The sequence below is a fragment of the Strongylocentrotus purpuratus genome, unplaced genomic scaffold, assembly GCF_000002235.5.
Source record: "Strongylocentrotus purpuratus isolate Spur 01 unplaced genomic scaffold, Spur_5.0 spur5_scaffold_12, whole genome shotgun sequence".
In the NCBI taxonomy this organism is placed as follows: Eukaryota; Metazoa; Echinodermata; class Echinoidea; order Camarodonta; family Strongylocentrotidae; genus Strongylocentrotus; species Strongylocentrotus purpuratus.
The window spans coordinates 16,351,376-16,367,332 of NW_022145597.1; the positions used below are offsets into that span (position 1 = coordinate 16,351,376).

A 15,957-nucleotide genomic window follows, 5' to 3' on the forward strand; every position below is an offset into this window, starting at 1 on the left:
CTTCTGATCCCGATACTCTCTGAATTTATTAAGTTATGATGATAAAAAGATGATGGTGATGATAATGATGATGATAATGGTCGAGAGAGTGGAGGGAGTGGCTATGATAGTGCTGGTGATCTAAGTGATAATAGTAACAGTAGAAGATGAAGTACTGGAATTTTTTGGGTGTACCAATCACCTCAAAAAATAATTTGTGTACAGCAAGAATATACAATGTATAAACCAAGAATAACATACGCTTTCGTCCAACAAGAAAAATATTTTAGAATTACTTACCTCAAACTGAAATGCCTCGTCAAAATGGGGATTTGTAGATTTCCTTTTCACCTTAGTTCTTTTTGTTTCTAACCTGAAAAAAAAGAAGATAAGGAGATGAATAAAAATAAAGATTAGAACTCATAAAGCCACTCAAAATATTTATTTTGTATTTTTCTGTAAAAGTTTAAATCCCCCTTTTAATGAACTGCATCACTTTCTTGTTTTTCCAATGCTATGACATAGTATGCAAAAAGCTTTTTCCAGTCTCATCAAACAATATATTACTTTTACAAGTATATAGATTTTAAATGCCAATAATATGAATACATGTATTCAAAACTGTTATTTAATAACTAAAATATTTGTAAATGCAACATAAATTTCAATGCAGTTCATGTTTTGAATGATATTGTGTGAATTAATTAATTAATTAATATCAATTGGAAGCATTCTGACTTCAACCTTTGGCTGTGATGCAGTGTACTTGATAAAGAACGTTATTAGACTCGAACCTGAAATATCAATATAAATTTTTCTGAAAGTATATTGTAACTCTGTTATGAACAACACTTTCATGCAAACAACATGTACATTGTAAAATGATAACAATAAACAATTAAAGAAATTGACAATATTCAAGGAAATTTGAAATGGAATCCCTATTCATTCTCAAAGGATGTTTTATTTTCATAACCAATCATTTTTCATATTCGATCAACTTCATATTCACATGGTTTTATAGTAACCTTTAAAAACTATTTAACGATAATAAAAATACAAATTTCTGAAAAAAAATTGCATATTACATGACAATTTACAATACAAAAATGGGGCAGAATTTTTCCTCACTTTCTAACACTCGTCGGTGGAATTTAATAAAGGATGACAAAAAGGCAGAGAAATTGAGAAGTAAATTTGGAGTGAGTGGACAAACAGCCGATGGGTACGCCTGCTCTGAGAAAGACTACCCTGGTAACAACTAATTTCTAAACCTCTGATCTGTTATAGCAGTGGGGGAAATTGTTTTCCTACTGCACAAAAAAACAGAAATGGTAAATACAATGATAGATATGAATTGTTTAATCAGGAAGTAAATTTTCCAGGTGTATTATCTTCTTATCCTTCTCCTGTTCTCTCTAACCATCTGTCTTTCTCATGCTCTTAATGGTCTTCTTTCTTTCATTCTCTTTCTTGCTTTCTCTTTTACCCATCCCTCTCTTCCCTTTCATTCTCTCCCTTTCATCCCCACCATTTCATCCCCACAATCTGTGTCTCTCTCTCTGTCTTTATCTCTAGTTAATTAATGTACTCTGTCTACTATTGATGCGTTTTCCTTTCATTGTCCGCCTTTAAAACTATCCTTTTGTTTCATCACTTCTCTCAATTTCTTTCAATCACTCTCCTTTTCTTCGTCTATTTTTACTTTCACCATCACAGACTATCTCTCTATAATTATTCAATCTTTTTTTAGATAGATAGAAATGGTTTTTATAAAAAGATCATCGCAGCCAATGGCTAAATTGCGATCCATTTCACAAGGTTATATACAATACAATTGCAATTCAAATTGAAATAACACAAAATATGACATAAATCAATAATCAAACATATAGACATTTCATAAAAATTCATTGATCAGATTCAAATTTTTGTTAAAAAAAGAAAGAGATAGGGAGAGGTGTAGGAGAGGGAGAGTTGGAGTGATGACAAAGAGAGAGAAGAAGAGAAAGAGAGAGAAGGGGGACGGGAGAGAAAGACGGAAAGAGATAGAGAGGGGGAGAAGGAGAGAGAGAGAGGAAGAGAGGAAGAGACAGACAAAGGGTACCTTATCATTACAGATGAGGGGAGATGGCAAGAAATATTCAGTAAGAAATATTAATCTTCTTCCTCCTCCTCTCTCTCGATCTCTCTCTCTCTCTCCCTCCCTCTCCCTCCCTCCCTCTCCCTCCCTCCCTCCCTCCCTCCCTCCCTCCCTCCCTCCCTCCCTCCCTCCCTCCCTCCTCCTCCTCCTCCCTACCTTCTTTCATAACCCACTCGTTCTACTACTATCCTTCAATCTTTAGGAATGCCTTTCCTTCACAAATCATGTTTTATCAATCGATACAGAAAAAAACATTAAACCCAGGCCACCTGCGTAATAATCAAACAGAGTTATTGAGCAACATATTGATACAACATTTGAACAAGTAAAATGATAATCATGTTACTAGTTTATGTTGTGTAAATTATGTGTCCCAAAAGAGGTTGTGGTCCAGTAGCTAAGTCTCTGAACTGTTAACCACAAGGTACAGGGTTTGAACCCCTGTCACAGCAGTAATGTCTTTTGGCAGGACATTACAATCTACATTTGCCACACTCCACCAAGGTGAGGTGAATGGGTACCTGGCAGGAATTAATTCCTTGAAATACCGGAGCATTGTAATGGGATCCATTTTAAATCTTGGGAAATAATAATGGAGCACCAGGAGAGGCAAATAGCGCAATACAAGATTCCACTTTTTTCTATTATTAGAAGATTTTAGAAGTAAAGAAAAAACTTCTACTGGCTATATTGCCTGTTCAAGAAAGAAGGCAACAACTCCTTAAAAAGGCATATGGGTTAATGCTGTTCTAGCTCCTCACTGAGAAAGACCTTGCAAATAAACAGTATCTTATTACTTCTTTTCCTACTGTAATAGTATTACAGATCTCAAAATAACCTAGGCTATTTCTCAACAATTCCATCTTTATTTGCTTCTTCCAAATCCTTTTCTGGAGTTGATATGACTGAAAGAGAGAGACGATCATCTGCCTTCCGCTCTAAACGACAATATTGGCGTACAGGGTGTCGCCTGCCTGCCTGCATTTCACTTATGCATGCATCCGGCGTCACCCGATACCGCAAAGTTTACACAACACAGCTAGGCAGCCACCCACCAAAAGAAAATCGTGACTCGGAGAAACGAAGATCCCACTGATCTATCTGCCAGCGAAATCGTGACCGTGGACAAAAAAATCAAGGTGTCACTTGCGGATTGGCTTACGATCGTTGGCGCGGCCGCACAAATATCCAGATTGCATTCGTTCGCGCCAAGATGAGGGAAAACATACCTGAAGATTAAAACGGTATAATGGCTGCCGCGAACGAAAGAGTTTGATAATGATAACCCCTTTCAGGCTGCTTGTCTGCGCCCTAGCTGGCCGATCAATTTCCAAAGTTAAATGCACGCTTTAGAATTGCCTTTTCCTAAAGGCCTGTGTTCAGTTCAAATAAATATTGAAATTTTGATCACGTTGCGTTATAACAATCACTTTGGTTCCATCAAGACCATTTTGATGATGATGTTGATGATGAGATCTGTCCATTAAATGTAATGCAAAGTCTTGGGAAATTTTGAACATTGGGTGGTTAGTGATTCTTTAAAATTTTGATATTTTTGGATGCCCCTGTGGATGTAAAGCACAAGAAAATGTAGAATCGCATATGCTTCCAATATGTTCATTTGAACTAAATTCATGACCCCATACCAAAACTTTGTATTACCTTATCACAGATACAATTCTAAGAAAGTTTAAAATATCACATCACAAAGTGTGATATACTGTCTGTATCTGCATGTCATGGGGTATATCATAGCAGGGAATAATTTTCCTCAAATATTTTGATTAGCAATTTCAGCTGATGGATAAATATTTCAAATGAAATTCTGTACATTTCTATGGAAGAAAACTGCTACACAAACAGTATTTTGTATAGCAGTCATGCAGAAATGCATAGAAAATTGCGATGCGATACCAGGAAAATTATTCCCTGATCATAGATATAATTCTAAGAGAGTTCAAATATTTAATCACAATGTCGGACAACGGACACACAAAAAAAGAGATGAAATTGGTTCCATTAAGAGCATTTTGATGACTGCTACATATCATGACCATATCAGGAATCCCTTTCCAAGCAAGTTCAAATCCTAAAATCGTAGTGTCTGATAACGCGCAAAATAGAGATGTCTTTATCTTCTTCAAGCAAATATTGATGATACCTGTACATGTGCATGTCATGGCTGTAGCCAGTTTGACTTCTAACATCTGCACATCATGGCCATATCAATGATCCGACTCACAGAAAATTAAAATTCTTAAACGGTATTTTGGTGTAATGCGGCGAAAATGAGACTTGTTTTCCCAAGACGATTCTGATGATGATTTATATGTAACAGAACTAATCAGGGTATCATGGCCATATCACAGACCTGATTCTAGGAAAGTCCAGATACAATATATCTCATCGCATTACAACTCACAAAAAACAAACGATTTGGTTTCATCAAACACAGTGATTTGCCAATGATATATGGATCTGCACGTCAGGGAGGTATCACGGATCAAATTTTTAGAAAGTTCATGACTTTTAATTTTTAATGGCTAAAACAGCTCAACTTTAGGAGTAGCAGCGTCAAAAACCAACAAAAGATATCAAAAGCTGAGACCCATAAGGGCATTGACACTATCACTGATCAATGACTTCTAGACTGTTCAGACTTAAACAAAAATTTATACAAAACTTGTTTGAAGAAACTTCAAATAAAGAATCATTGTATAGCGAAAGGCGCATATATAGACTAGATGACAATATTGTATTCATTTACACATTGGGGGGGGGGGGGGGGGGGGTTGGTGGTTTCCGCTGTCATATCTGAAGGACCCTTAAAGCCCCACTGCACTGCTTATAGTTACTTACGCCCTCTATAAAGCAAACAATGTCTAATCGGTGACCATTGGTCCCCCATGATCCCCTTTTTCTTATGTTAATTGAGAGCTGATTTGATGAGATAACAACCTGTCAGTGACCTTGCAGGGGGTCAAATTCCTCCTGGATAAACTAGTGTAGATGGGCTTTAAGATTCGAGAAAAACAAGGTGATCGTGTTGTCAACTTACCCAGGTACTTGCATGAATAAGACAACAGATTACAATCGATAGCACAGTAATACCCAATATTTCAAAACAAGATTAAGGAGCATCAAGGAGCATCAATAGGCCCATTCACATTGCACAAAAAAAACAAATGAATAACCACTGAGTTTTTAAACATGTAGTTTAAGGCTGTGCACAACAGTGTAATGAGGTACCCGAGTACACTCCCATGCTTACAAGCGAATACTCGAGTATTCGGACGCCATGTTTTTTTGTTTTTTTGTTTTGTTTTTTTTGCCACCACCATACATACCACTGGAGCAGTATCCCAGTTCTGTCGCCGAAAACGCATGCAATTTTACTTTGAGTTGCAGTTGAAGGCGCCAATTTAATAATAATAATAACAGTGAACAATGCTGTTTTAAAAACCAAAGATGGCAGAATAATCCATTTTCCTCCAAGTCCAAGCAGAAATCCAGACATTTGGTCCCAGTTTCTGAGTGGTGAGGTTGACAGTGCTTGAGTTGGGAAACATTTTTACCGACGGCACCATGCCAACGGCCGCCGCTCACCCAGGCACGGGTAAGCGGCCTGGACATTTTTTAAAATTTTTTTTTAATTTTTTTTTTTTTTTTGCGGCCGAATATTCGGGTACGAGAAATCGTACCCGAGTAGTTGTCAACCGTGCGGGTACTCGAGCATTCGACTACCCTTCACAGCCTTACTACATGTACCATTACACTACTGGAAAAACCTGTGAAAAAGCTGTTGGTACTTGGTAATCAGGAAGAGCCACGTGGTCCAAAACCTGGAATAATTCACCAGTGATTCACAAGTGAGCTTTTATACTGCATAAACTAGTGAAGTTTTGGCTGGCTTAACAACAAAAAACTCTCCATTGGTGGATTTTTAGATTCAGGTTTTTTGTTGTGTTTATGGGTTGTTGCCTAGCAACTTCCGACAAAACTACGGATCGTGATAGCTTGCAGTGTAAACGTCCCTAATTTACAAAGAATTTACCAGGGATAAAAAAACAAGTGAGGCAAAGAAGGGTAAAAGTCATCAATGATGGAATTATTGTGTGTGTAAATGAATGAACAAAACTGCAGGCCTTAAATTTCAATATTTTTAGGGCAAGGCCACTTTTCTGTCGGGCACATTCCTATATTACAGCACAAATAGGAAGAATTGGAAAGGGCACAAAAAATCTCCAAGGCCAATGAGAGGGCCATTGAGGCCAATCAAAAGGGCATCCACGGCCATGGCCTTGGTGGCCTTGATTAATTTAAGCCCTGATGCTGAAATGCAAAAGGAACCTTTCCTTTAACAACATAATTCTTTAAAGTTTAATTCAGTTTGGGGGAGTTTCTTACAGATAGAAATGAGCTTCATTCTATTTCATTCCATTTCAATAGCTTAGAACAAAAACTGTAATTTGTCACTGATGACAAGTTTTGTGAAATGGAGCCCAGATGTCCTATTTATATTGTTAGAGGAAAATGGATTGTATTGACCTACTAAGGCTCGTATTTTAATCGTAACTCATCTCAGAAATATGAGTATTTTAATCAGTTTTCAGCTTACCGTATTTGCCGGCGATAAGGCAGCAGCGCCGTATAGGACGCACCCCCGATTTTGACATTAAAAAAAAAAAAAAAAAAAAAAAACTTTGGTCAAAGACGGGATTTGACCTCTTGCGTACAAATGTTGATGTGACTAAAATCACCGCCTTAGACCGCTCGGCCATCCCGCACTGATGCCATAACCTGCAGTTCTCTTTGATCTATACATTGAAATGGATTGAAAATGGCGACTTCGCGGGCTGGATACTTCGCGGCAGCTCCGGTAAACAGGCCCTTCTTTTACTTTTGCAATGCAAGAACTTAAACCAAGATCTATCGGAAGATGTTGTTTTTGGAAGTTTATTTTCGTCTTTATGTCAACAATGCAAGATAAAATTATCGGTAAGATGTGTGGAAATGTCCGGTACCATAGTAGTATAGTAATTGTACCGTTCGTAGTCCCATATGTGCAAATTCGTGCTGGTTTTGACTTTTTTTTTTAACTCTTTCGCCGTAAAGGCAGCACCCGACTTTTTGATATTTTCTCTTCCAAAAATACTGCGGCCTTTACGCCGGCAAATACGGTAGGTAAAATACTCAGCCAAATTTGGTATTAAAATTGAAGTTTTTGGCTAAGTATTTTACCAAAAGTTTCAGACAGCTCCCTAGCTGACGTAAGCTAATAATTTTGAGGGCTTTGATTGGCAGGCATATGGTTATTATAAGCTGCTCATAATTATATCAGTGCACATTTAATGTGTCATGTTATCTGCACATTAATTTGGATTGACCATGTGATGTCACAATGGTTAAATCGGCTTAAATGCTCAAGATGTGATCTGAACAAGAGTTAAAGGTATAGACCAGTTTTGGAATCGCCCCCCTCTCCAAAAAATGAAATGGAAGCTCTTATCACCAATAATGTGAAAAATATGTGATGATACAAATTTTGTCAGGAAACTGCCTACTAATTGATATATTTGGTAAATTATCATATCGATCCGGCCTGGATAGATATCGCAATTGCACTTCAACATTGAACATTTGGGCATATATTTCTGCTTTTTTGCGAATTTAGGTTGAAATATTGCCATCTGAACCTCTAAAGGCAATATGTAAACAATATTGAATGAATATTTTGCACTCAAAACCCTTACACAGCAATTTTATCACTACCAGTCTTTACCTTTAAGACATACTACTTAATAGCCAAGCAAAATGCTGAATAAATCCTTACTTAATCAATGTACCAAAATGACAACGGCCCTTGTCTTTTTTAAAAGAGATATAGTTAACAACTGAATAATTCATACCACTTGCAAATTTGATGTTTTGGGGTCTTTTTCGTGCATCAAGACTGAAACGTGGACTGGTTGAATTAGGGCGATCGGTTGAATACTTGTAGATGTAAGCTTTAATATGTCACATTATCAATTCAATCGTTTACATACTTGGTTAAAGGTAAAGACCAGTATTGGAAACGCCCCAATTTCAAAAAATGAAACGGAAGCTCTTATTACCAATCATGTGAAAGAGTATGTTTTGACTAATACATGATAACAATTTTGCTGGGAAACCGCATATTAATTGATATATTTGGTAAATTAGTTTATGTATTGGTGTGTGAGAGATAAACGCATGTGTCGCGCACGTGTGCGTAGCCCCATATACATCTTTCTGTGTACAGTGCTTGTAACTTTACGAAGACTGGGCCAAATTTCTTATCATTTTGATGATTCCAGAACCTTGCAGTACACACCAATACTTATATGCTAGATGATCAACCTTTTCTGATCGATTCCAGAACGTTTCTTTCACAATGTAATCACATGACCATAACTGGTCTTTATCTTTAAGGTATGAATAATTTAGTCGTGAACTGTATGTTATTCTGGAGCAGTGTGTGCAGTGCTTTTTTGCTACACGGAAAAGGCACTATATCAAATACATTTTAAATTGGAATGGGTCGGATTGGAACTTGTTGTGTGAGTCTAATTATTTCCAACTCCATCTCCCATTCACACGTAAAATGTTATAATGCCACAGTGTTGTTGTTTTTGTAAGTGGTTAAGCATATCAAGTGTCAACGGTGCTTAATACATTTGGGAATCACCATAAAATGGATCTTAAATGTTATTTGCTGGAATGATCAGCAAAAAGGGCCATTTCACTTGGGAAAAAATGAGGCTAAAGATGTCTAGCAAAAGTTACCAGGGAAACAAATAACATGCATGACTTCTGCATAACTGCGCAAACTGCTGTCGTAGTGAGAAAACGACAATTTGCGAGCAAGAGTGGCAAAAATAAGAGGTCGTTTGACCTAGAACAAGTGAACTGATGATGTTTGGCAAAAAAACATGGTTGAGACAAACGTGCAGGGACTGTATATGCATGAACACTCTCGTCGAGCCCCCAGTTATACTTCCAGTCATAGTTCCCAGCGGACCATTCGGAAGAGATCAACACATTAAAGGTACAAGGTACATGCTCAAATGACCATTATCATTCCAAGAAATACAACAATTTGCAAGGATGACTGGGAAAACTAAAAGGTCGTTTGACTTGAAATGAACAAGGCCAAAGATGTTTGGATGATAAATAGCCCTAATAAATACCCATTACTGAAGATCATACATATATGTCAATTATTCCATCTTGCCAAGAAAAACGACAATTTGCAAAGCCAAATGGCCCAAAATTCAAATTTGTTTGAATGAATGCAGCAAAATTGCATTGTTGAAGATACATGTATGTGTCTATTATTCCATCTTGACAAGAAAAATGACAATTTGCAAAGCCAAATGGCCAAAGATTCAAGGTTTTTTGACACGCAGCAAGAGTTGTTTACCAAAAATGAAATGGGTCAGAATTCTGAACACATGTCACGCCGTAAAAAACACCAATTTGCATGGCCGATTGGCAAACACAAAAGGTCGTTTGACTTGAAATGGATAAGACTACGGATGTCAAATAAAATTGATGCACATGGAAAAGAGCACGAAAAGATTGTGAATGCTCGTCACGCCGCAAAAAACTCCAATTTGCATGCTCAATTGGCAAACACAAAAGGTCGTTTGACTTGAAATGAATAAGGCTACGGATTGTGTGTCAAATAAAATTGATGCACGTGGAAAAGAGCATGTAAAGATTGTGAATGCATGTCACGTCGAAAAAACATCAATTTGCATGCTCAATTGGCAAACACAAAAAGGTTGTGGGACTTGAAATGAATAAGGCTATGGATGTCAAATAAAATTGATGCACATGGACAAGACCACGTAAAGATTGTGAATGCTTTTCACGTCAAAAAAAACATCAATTTGCATGTCCGATTGGCAAACACAAAAGGTCGCTTGACTTGAAATGAATATGGCTACGGATGTCAAATAAAATTGATGCACATGGACAAGAGCACGTAAAGATTGTGAATGCTTGTCACGTCAAAAAAAAACATCAATTTGCATGTCCGATTGGCAAACACAAAAGGTCGCTTGACTTGAAATGAATAAGGCTACGGATGTCAAATAAAATTGATGCACATGGACAAGACCACGTAAAGATTGTGAATGCTTGTCACGTCAAAAAAAACATCAATTTGCATGTCCGATTGGCAAACACAAAAGGTCGCTTGACTTGAAATGAATAAGGCTACGGATGTCAAATAAAATTGATGCACATGAACAAGACCACGTAAAAATTGTGAATGCTTGTCACGTCAAAAAAAACATCAATTTCCATGTCCGATTGGCAAACACAAAAGGTCGCTTGACTTGAAATGAATAAGGCTACGGATGTCAAATAAAACTGATGCACATGGACAAGAGCATGTAAAGATTGTGAATGCTTGTCACGTCAAAAAAAACATCAATTTGCATGTCCGATTGGCAAACACAAAAGGTCGTTTGACTTGAAATGAATAAGGCTACGGATGTCAAATAAAATTGATGCACATGGAAAAGAGCATGTAAAGATTGTGAATGCATGTCACGTCAAAAAACATCAGTTTGCATGTCCGATTGGCAAACACAAAAGGTCGCTTGACTTGAAATGAATAAGGCTACGGATGTCAAATAAAATTGATGCACATGGAAAAGAGCATGTAAAGATTGTGAATGCATGTCACGTCAAAAAACATCAGTTTGCATGCACAACTGGCAAACAATAAAATGTCATTTGTCTTGGATATGAAGAGCAATACAGCACCTCGTATACATGCTAATGTTCTCTCGAAAGTATCAGCAGTCTTTGATCCGGGTATGAAACCATTCACATGATATCAACAACACATAAAACCTCCTGAAAACTTAGTTCCTGAACTTAGTTTTCACGAAATTTCAAATTCATGTCCTACCTTTATGTAATACAATTATTAAAAGTTTTTTGTTTTTTTTAATTAGAAAAATTCCCAATAAAACTGTATTAAAAGAGCCTGCAATCTTCTGTTTTCTATTCATGTACATCCATTCTGCTCTCGAACACACTCTCCCTCTATACCCCTCTCTCTTTCTCTCTTTCTCTCTCTCTACCCCCCTCTCTCTCTCTCTCTCTCTCTCTCTCCTCTAAAGGGTGATTTTTTTCAAGTTTTCTCCATTAAGAGAAAATATAATTCCTGAAATACCCTCATGTCCATGATTTGTATACAAGCCTCAAGAAATTTGAAATTAAAAACACATATACCAGTATATAAAAAGTGAAAATTTCAAGTAAAGCCATATAGGGTACAAATGGGTATAATTTTTAACAAGACACAAACCTGTAGCTCTTGGTCTGCGTGAAAAACAATCACATGAAATTATTAGCTTTTACATAAAATTTAGTATTCTAAGAAAGTACAGCGAAATTGGGTCACGCTTCTCTTCAGATTCTGAAGAAAATTAGAACAAATACTAAAGGGGAAAAAAGGTACATGTATCGCAAATCATACAGGCACGTATTGCAATTACCTGGAGGCAGAATGATATGAGACCGCGGCGTAGGTATCACATTGGCCATTGACGATGGTTAGTCCGCTTCCCTCGACGACTCTGAAACGATACAATTACAGAAGAGAGAAATTAATCCCTGTAACAATTAAAAGAGGAAAATGAAGCATTTCATTTGTAAAGCTCTGGTTATAATGTATTCTTAAGTTGTACACAGTGGCCTCCTCCCCCCCCCCCCCCCCCTAACAAAAAACAAAAAAAAATAGGAATGGACAAAAGTGTAGGTAAGTGGAACAAAATGCAAAGCACTGTTCATCTCTGTAAAATTGTACATCATTTTATAGAAACTTACAAATCATGACATGCTTTAACATACAATTACATGTTTCTTCCATATTCATCATGCTTTGTTTCTCTCCTATATCGTTTCATAGATCTCTCTCCATCAATTTCTCTTTCTCTTTCTATCTAAATATTTACTTGCACAACACATCTTTATTTTCATCATACATTTATCTCTCCATCCCTATCCCGACCAATACCAAGCTGACCTCATTCAATAAACATTCGTTAATGACAATTATGACATCATTATCAAACACATACTCTCATCACACCATTTTCTTTTATCTGTAAAACATCAATGTTGTGGAGGAAACCATAACAGTCCTTCACACATGCTCATGGCTTGTTTGTGAATGATGATGATAAGACAATCTCGGTATTCAATCAACTCGGCAAACGGCCAAATGCGATTATCGGCCGATCATCGGAAATCAGGGTGACTAATTTGCCGGCAAATTGTTGAGCAAGCCCTCCAGCATTTCCTCCAAGACGAGATCGGCTCCATTAATCACTTAATTCCCGGCCAGAATGGGGAACTGATTGAGCAAACACCACCTGAGCCGAGCCGAGCAAAGTGGTAGAGGGCAGAGTCCAACAGAATTTACTCAAACGGCTTTCCGTTATTTACTGAGCCATGCTTGATTGCGTTGTTTCAAAGCATACATGTGGTTTTGAGCTCACTTGTGGAGCTTAAAAGGATATTCATGTGTTAGCTTGTGGAGCTGGTAAGAAAATGTGTTTAGATTGGTCCATTTCAAAAGGTACACTACCTGAACACATTAGCTATATATGAACTGATTAAAATTCGAAAATGACATTTACAACAAGGCAGCAGTACGAGGGGCAAAAAAAAGTGTGAAATATATTCCAATGCATTTTACTGTCAGGGTACATGTACTAGTTAATTTTCACATTTTTCGTGATGAGGATGATGAAATAAGAGAAAGAAATGAGAGTGATTGAACAAAATCTGGTGACTATTCCTCAACAGTCAATTTGCAGCTCTTATCTAGTACAATTTCAACCTTCCAATGATGAACCCAATGTGATATTAGATACCTAACCCTAGGCTTAAACCTAACACGAAACCCAATCACATCCAAAGCTCTAACACTTCATGCATATATCTTCAACGAATAGGAGCCCAATGTCCGGTCATTATTAAAAGGAATTGGTAACATTGTTCAGATGAGAGAAAATGATGCTAAGGTAGTGACTTCAATGTTAGAGTACAATTTAAAGATAATCTAAAAGTTCGATTGAAAACGGAACATTATTAATGATAACAATTGGGAAAAACTGATCTGATCGATGCCTTAATTTTCCCAACTACAATATTACGATTTAATTCATTAAAGGTGAATGTAAATCGTCATTACATACACAAATTACGCAGTTTTTTCATCAACCTTCAACAATGATACTGAGTAACTTTAAAGAAATGTAAGAGAAGAAAATAAACAATTGCAGTACTAGCTTGGAAAAAAATTGAGGAAAAAAAAGAGGAAAGAAGCAGGAAAGGTGAAACAGAAGAATTTTGAAGAAAAAAAACAGGAAGGAAAAAAAGCAGAGAGAAAATAAGATCAATTTTAATTACAAGGTCATACAAATTTTAGAAAAACAAAGTTATAGATGAAAGGATGGGCTGAACTGAGAAAAGAAGAGGTACAGGTAAGAGAGGAAAGTAAGAGAGGAAAGGAAGAGAGATGTATTATAAACCAGATCATGAAAATTGTAGAAGGGGAAGAAGATAATGATGTACAGTTTGTACAGGATAAAGAAAATGGAAAACAAGAAATGAAAAAGAGACGAAAGAGGAGAAGTAATCTTCAAAGAATCGAGTCTGAGATGAAAGATAAAAACGAATTAATGAAACTGGATGAAAGACAGAAGAGAAAAGGAAATGTATCACAAGGTCATGAAAATCATTGAAGAGGAAGAAGAAAATGAAATACAAGAGGAAGAAGGAACAAACGAAAGGAAGAAAATGTGAAAGAGGAGTACCCTTCTTTACAGAATACAGCACTATAGAGGTGAAAGAATAGGCCTGTCCTCATCAGCTAGAGTTTGCCAAATAACCCGCTATTTTTACTATCCCGATCGCAAATTAGCCAGTTAATTTACGTCCTCATCAGCCCGCAGTTGCAATTAGCGGGATAGTTGGTTGATAAAATATCCCAAGAAATATTGGTCTTGTTTCTAAAATATTCTGCTATTTGGGAAATAGCGGGCTAATTGGCTAGTTTGAGATGACCGTATCGGTCTGGTGAAAACGCAATTTTGAGCTTCGGGATAATACCAGAGTCTGAAAATAGCTGGTTATTTGGCAAACTCGAGCTGCTGAAGGCAGGCCTAATGAGATAAATCAAGGAAAGGATAGATAAGACACAAAAAAGAAAAAAATACAGAACAAAACCTGTCATTAAAATTGCAGACCGGAAGATGAAGACAATGGAACAAGAAAAGTGGGAAAGGCGAGACGGAAAGGAGAAGACATCCTTGAAGAATAAGTTAAGACATGAAAGAGGATGAATTGGTCATGAAAATTGTAGAAGACAAAGAAGATATAAGATAGAATCACTAATTTGCTACAAGGAGAGGTCGCAAGAAACTGGTAACAATGTGCAATTCAATTAGCTGAAACCCACACCGGCAATACTGAGAAGTAACCAATTCCACTGAGGTTAATTATCTAGAATTCTACCATCCTGCTCGAGAAATTAACAGTAAAAGAATCCTCTGAAGAACCACGTATAACATCATCGTTGTTTTTAAGACGATAACATAATTTCCTTGTCAAAAACCGAAATATTTGATTTGATTTGATCAATAGCATCAGAACAAGCATATATATACTGTATAAGGAACAGACTGCATGTACAGAGTTACATTGTAGAACTATTAGAGGAGCATTAAAAAAGGGAGGGGGGATATTTAAACCGGCATTGCGGTCACAAGTAGGGAAAATATACAGAAATGCAGACGGGAGAGTGGTAGTCAGAAATGGAGAGAGAGAGCACGGAGAGAGAGCACAGAGAGGGAGGGAGGAGCTGGTGGGAGGATAGGGTGGGGGAAGAAGACGAAGGAGGGGAGGGAGGAAGAGAGGATATGGGGGAGAGAGAGCATGGAGAGGGTGGGAGGGAGAGGAGAGAGTGGGGGAAAAGACAAAGGGGAGGGACGAGGAGAGGAGGGAAGGAGAGGAAAGAGGGAGGGGCTAGGGAGAGAGAGAGAGATGGGGAGAGGGAAAGAAAGATAGGGAGGGTGTTAGGAAAGAAAGGAGAGAGAGAGACAGATCAACCACCAGAAAAAAGGAAGGCGATCAAAATATACATAGATGGATTGACTAGAGATGAGCAATGAGAAAAGGTTACATCTAAAAATAGAGAAAACAAGAATTTATATTATGCAGTAATATATAGAAAGGGATTTGTAAAGCTAATTGCCACACATCTGCTTCCAAAATAAGAACGGCTGAAAATGGACATTTTGCACCAACTACATCTTTTCCCCAATTTAAGGTAAAAAGGGAAAAAAGAATTTCAGCTGAGACACACATCTCTAACAGTTCAAGGCTCTGGGGATGCTGAAAAGAGCTCCATTTGACGTCACTTTTTCTTTGATCAACAACAAACAGGAGAAATACAACGTGGTGGTAGTTGAAAAAGACCTTTTTCCCCTATTTCCTCCTCAACGCAGCAATTACCTACGACGATGCACGGGGGTATGTGAAAGTGGGTGAATACTGTGACGTAGATGTCCGTGTCATTAAGAAACTTGGTTTCAATCTTCATTTCTCTCTCTTTCTCCCTCCGTCCACCTCTCTCTCTCTCTCTCTCTCTCTCTGTCCCTCCCTCTCTTTCTCTCTCTCTCTCTCTCTCTCTCTCCCCTCCCTCTCTTTCTCTCTATCTCCCTCTATATATCTCTCCCCCCCCTCTCTCTCTCCATGTCTCTCTCTCTCTCTCTCTCTCTCCC

The 15,957-nt window shown here is 37.5% G+C and overlaps 1 protein-coding gene across 1 annotated transcript in view; it reads right to left on the reverse strand.

Annotated features, from left to right (window-relative positions):
* Positions 1 to 15,957, reverse strand: part of LOC763344 (ras GTPase-activating protein 3) — a 98,183-nt gene that overhangs the window by 47,758 nt on the left and 34,468 nt on the right. Inside the window, exons 5-6 of the mRNA XM_030981942.1 lie at positions 11,662 to 11,742; positions 280 to 352 (exon numbers count right to left, since the gene is read on the reverse strand). Coding sequence (XP_030837802.1) covers positions 280 to 352; positions 11,662 to 11,742 — 154 coding nt within the window. The remainder of the gene's footprint in view (positions 1 to 279; positions 353 to 11,661; positions 11,743 to 15,957) is intronic.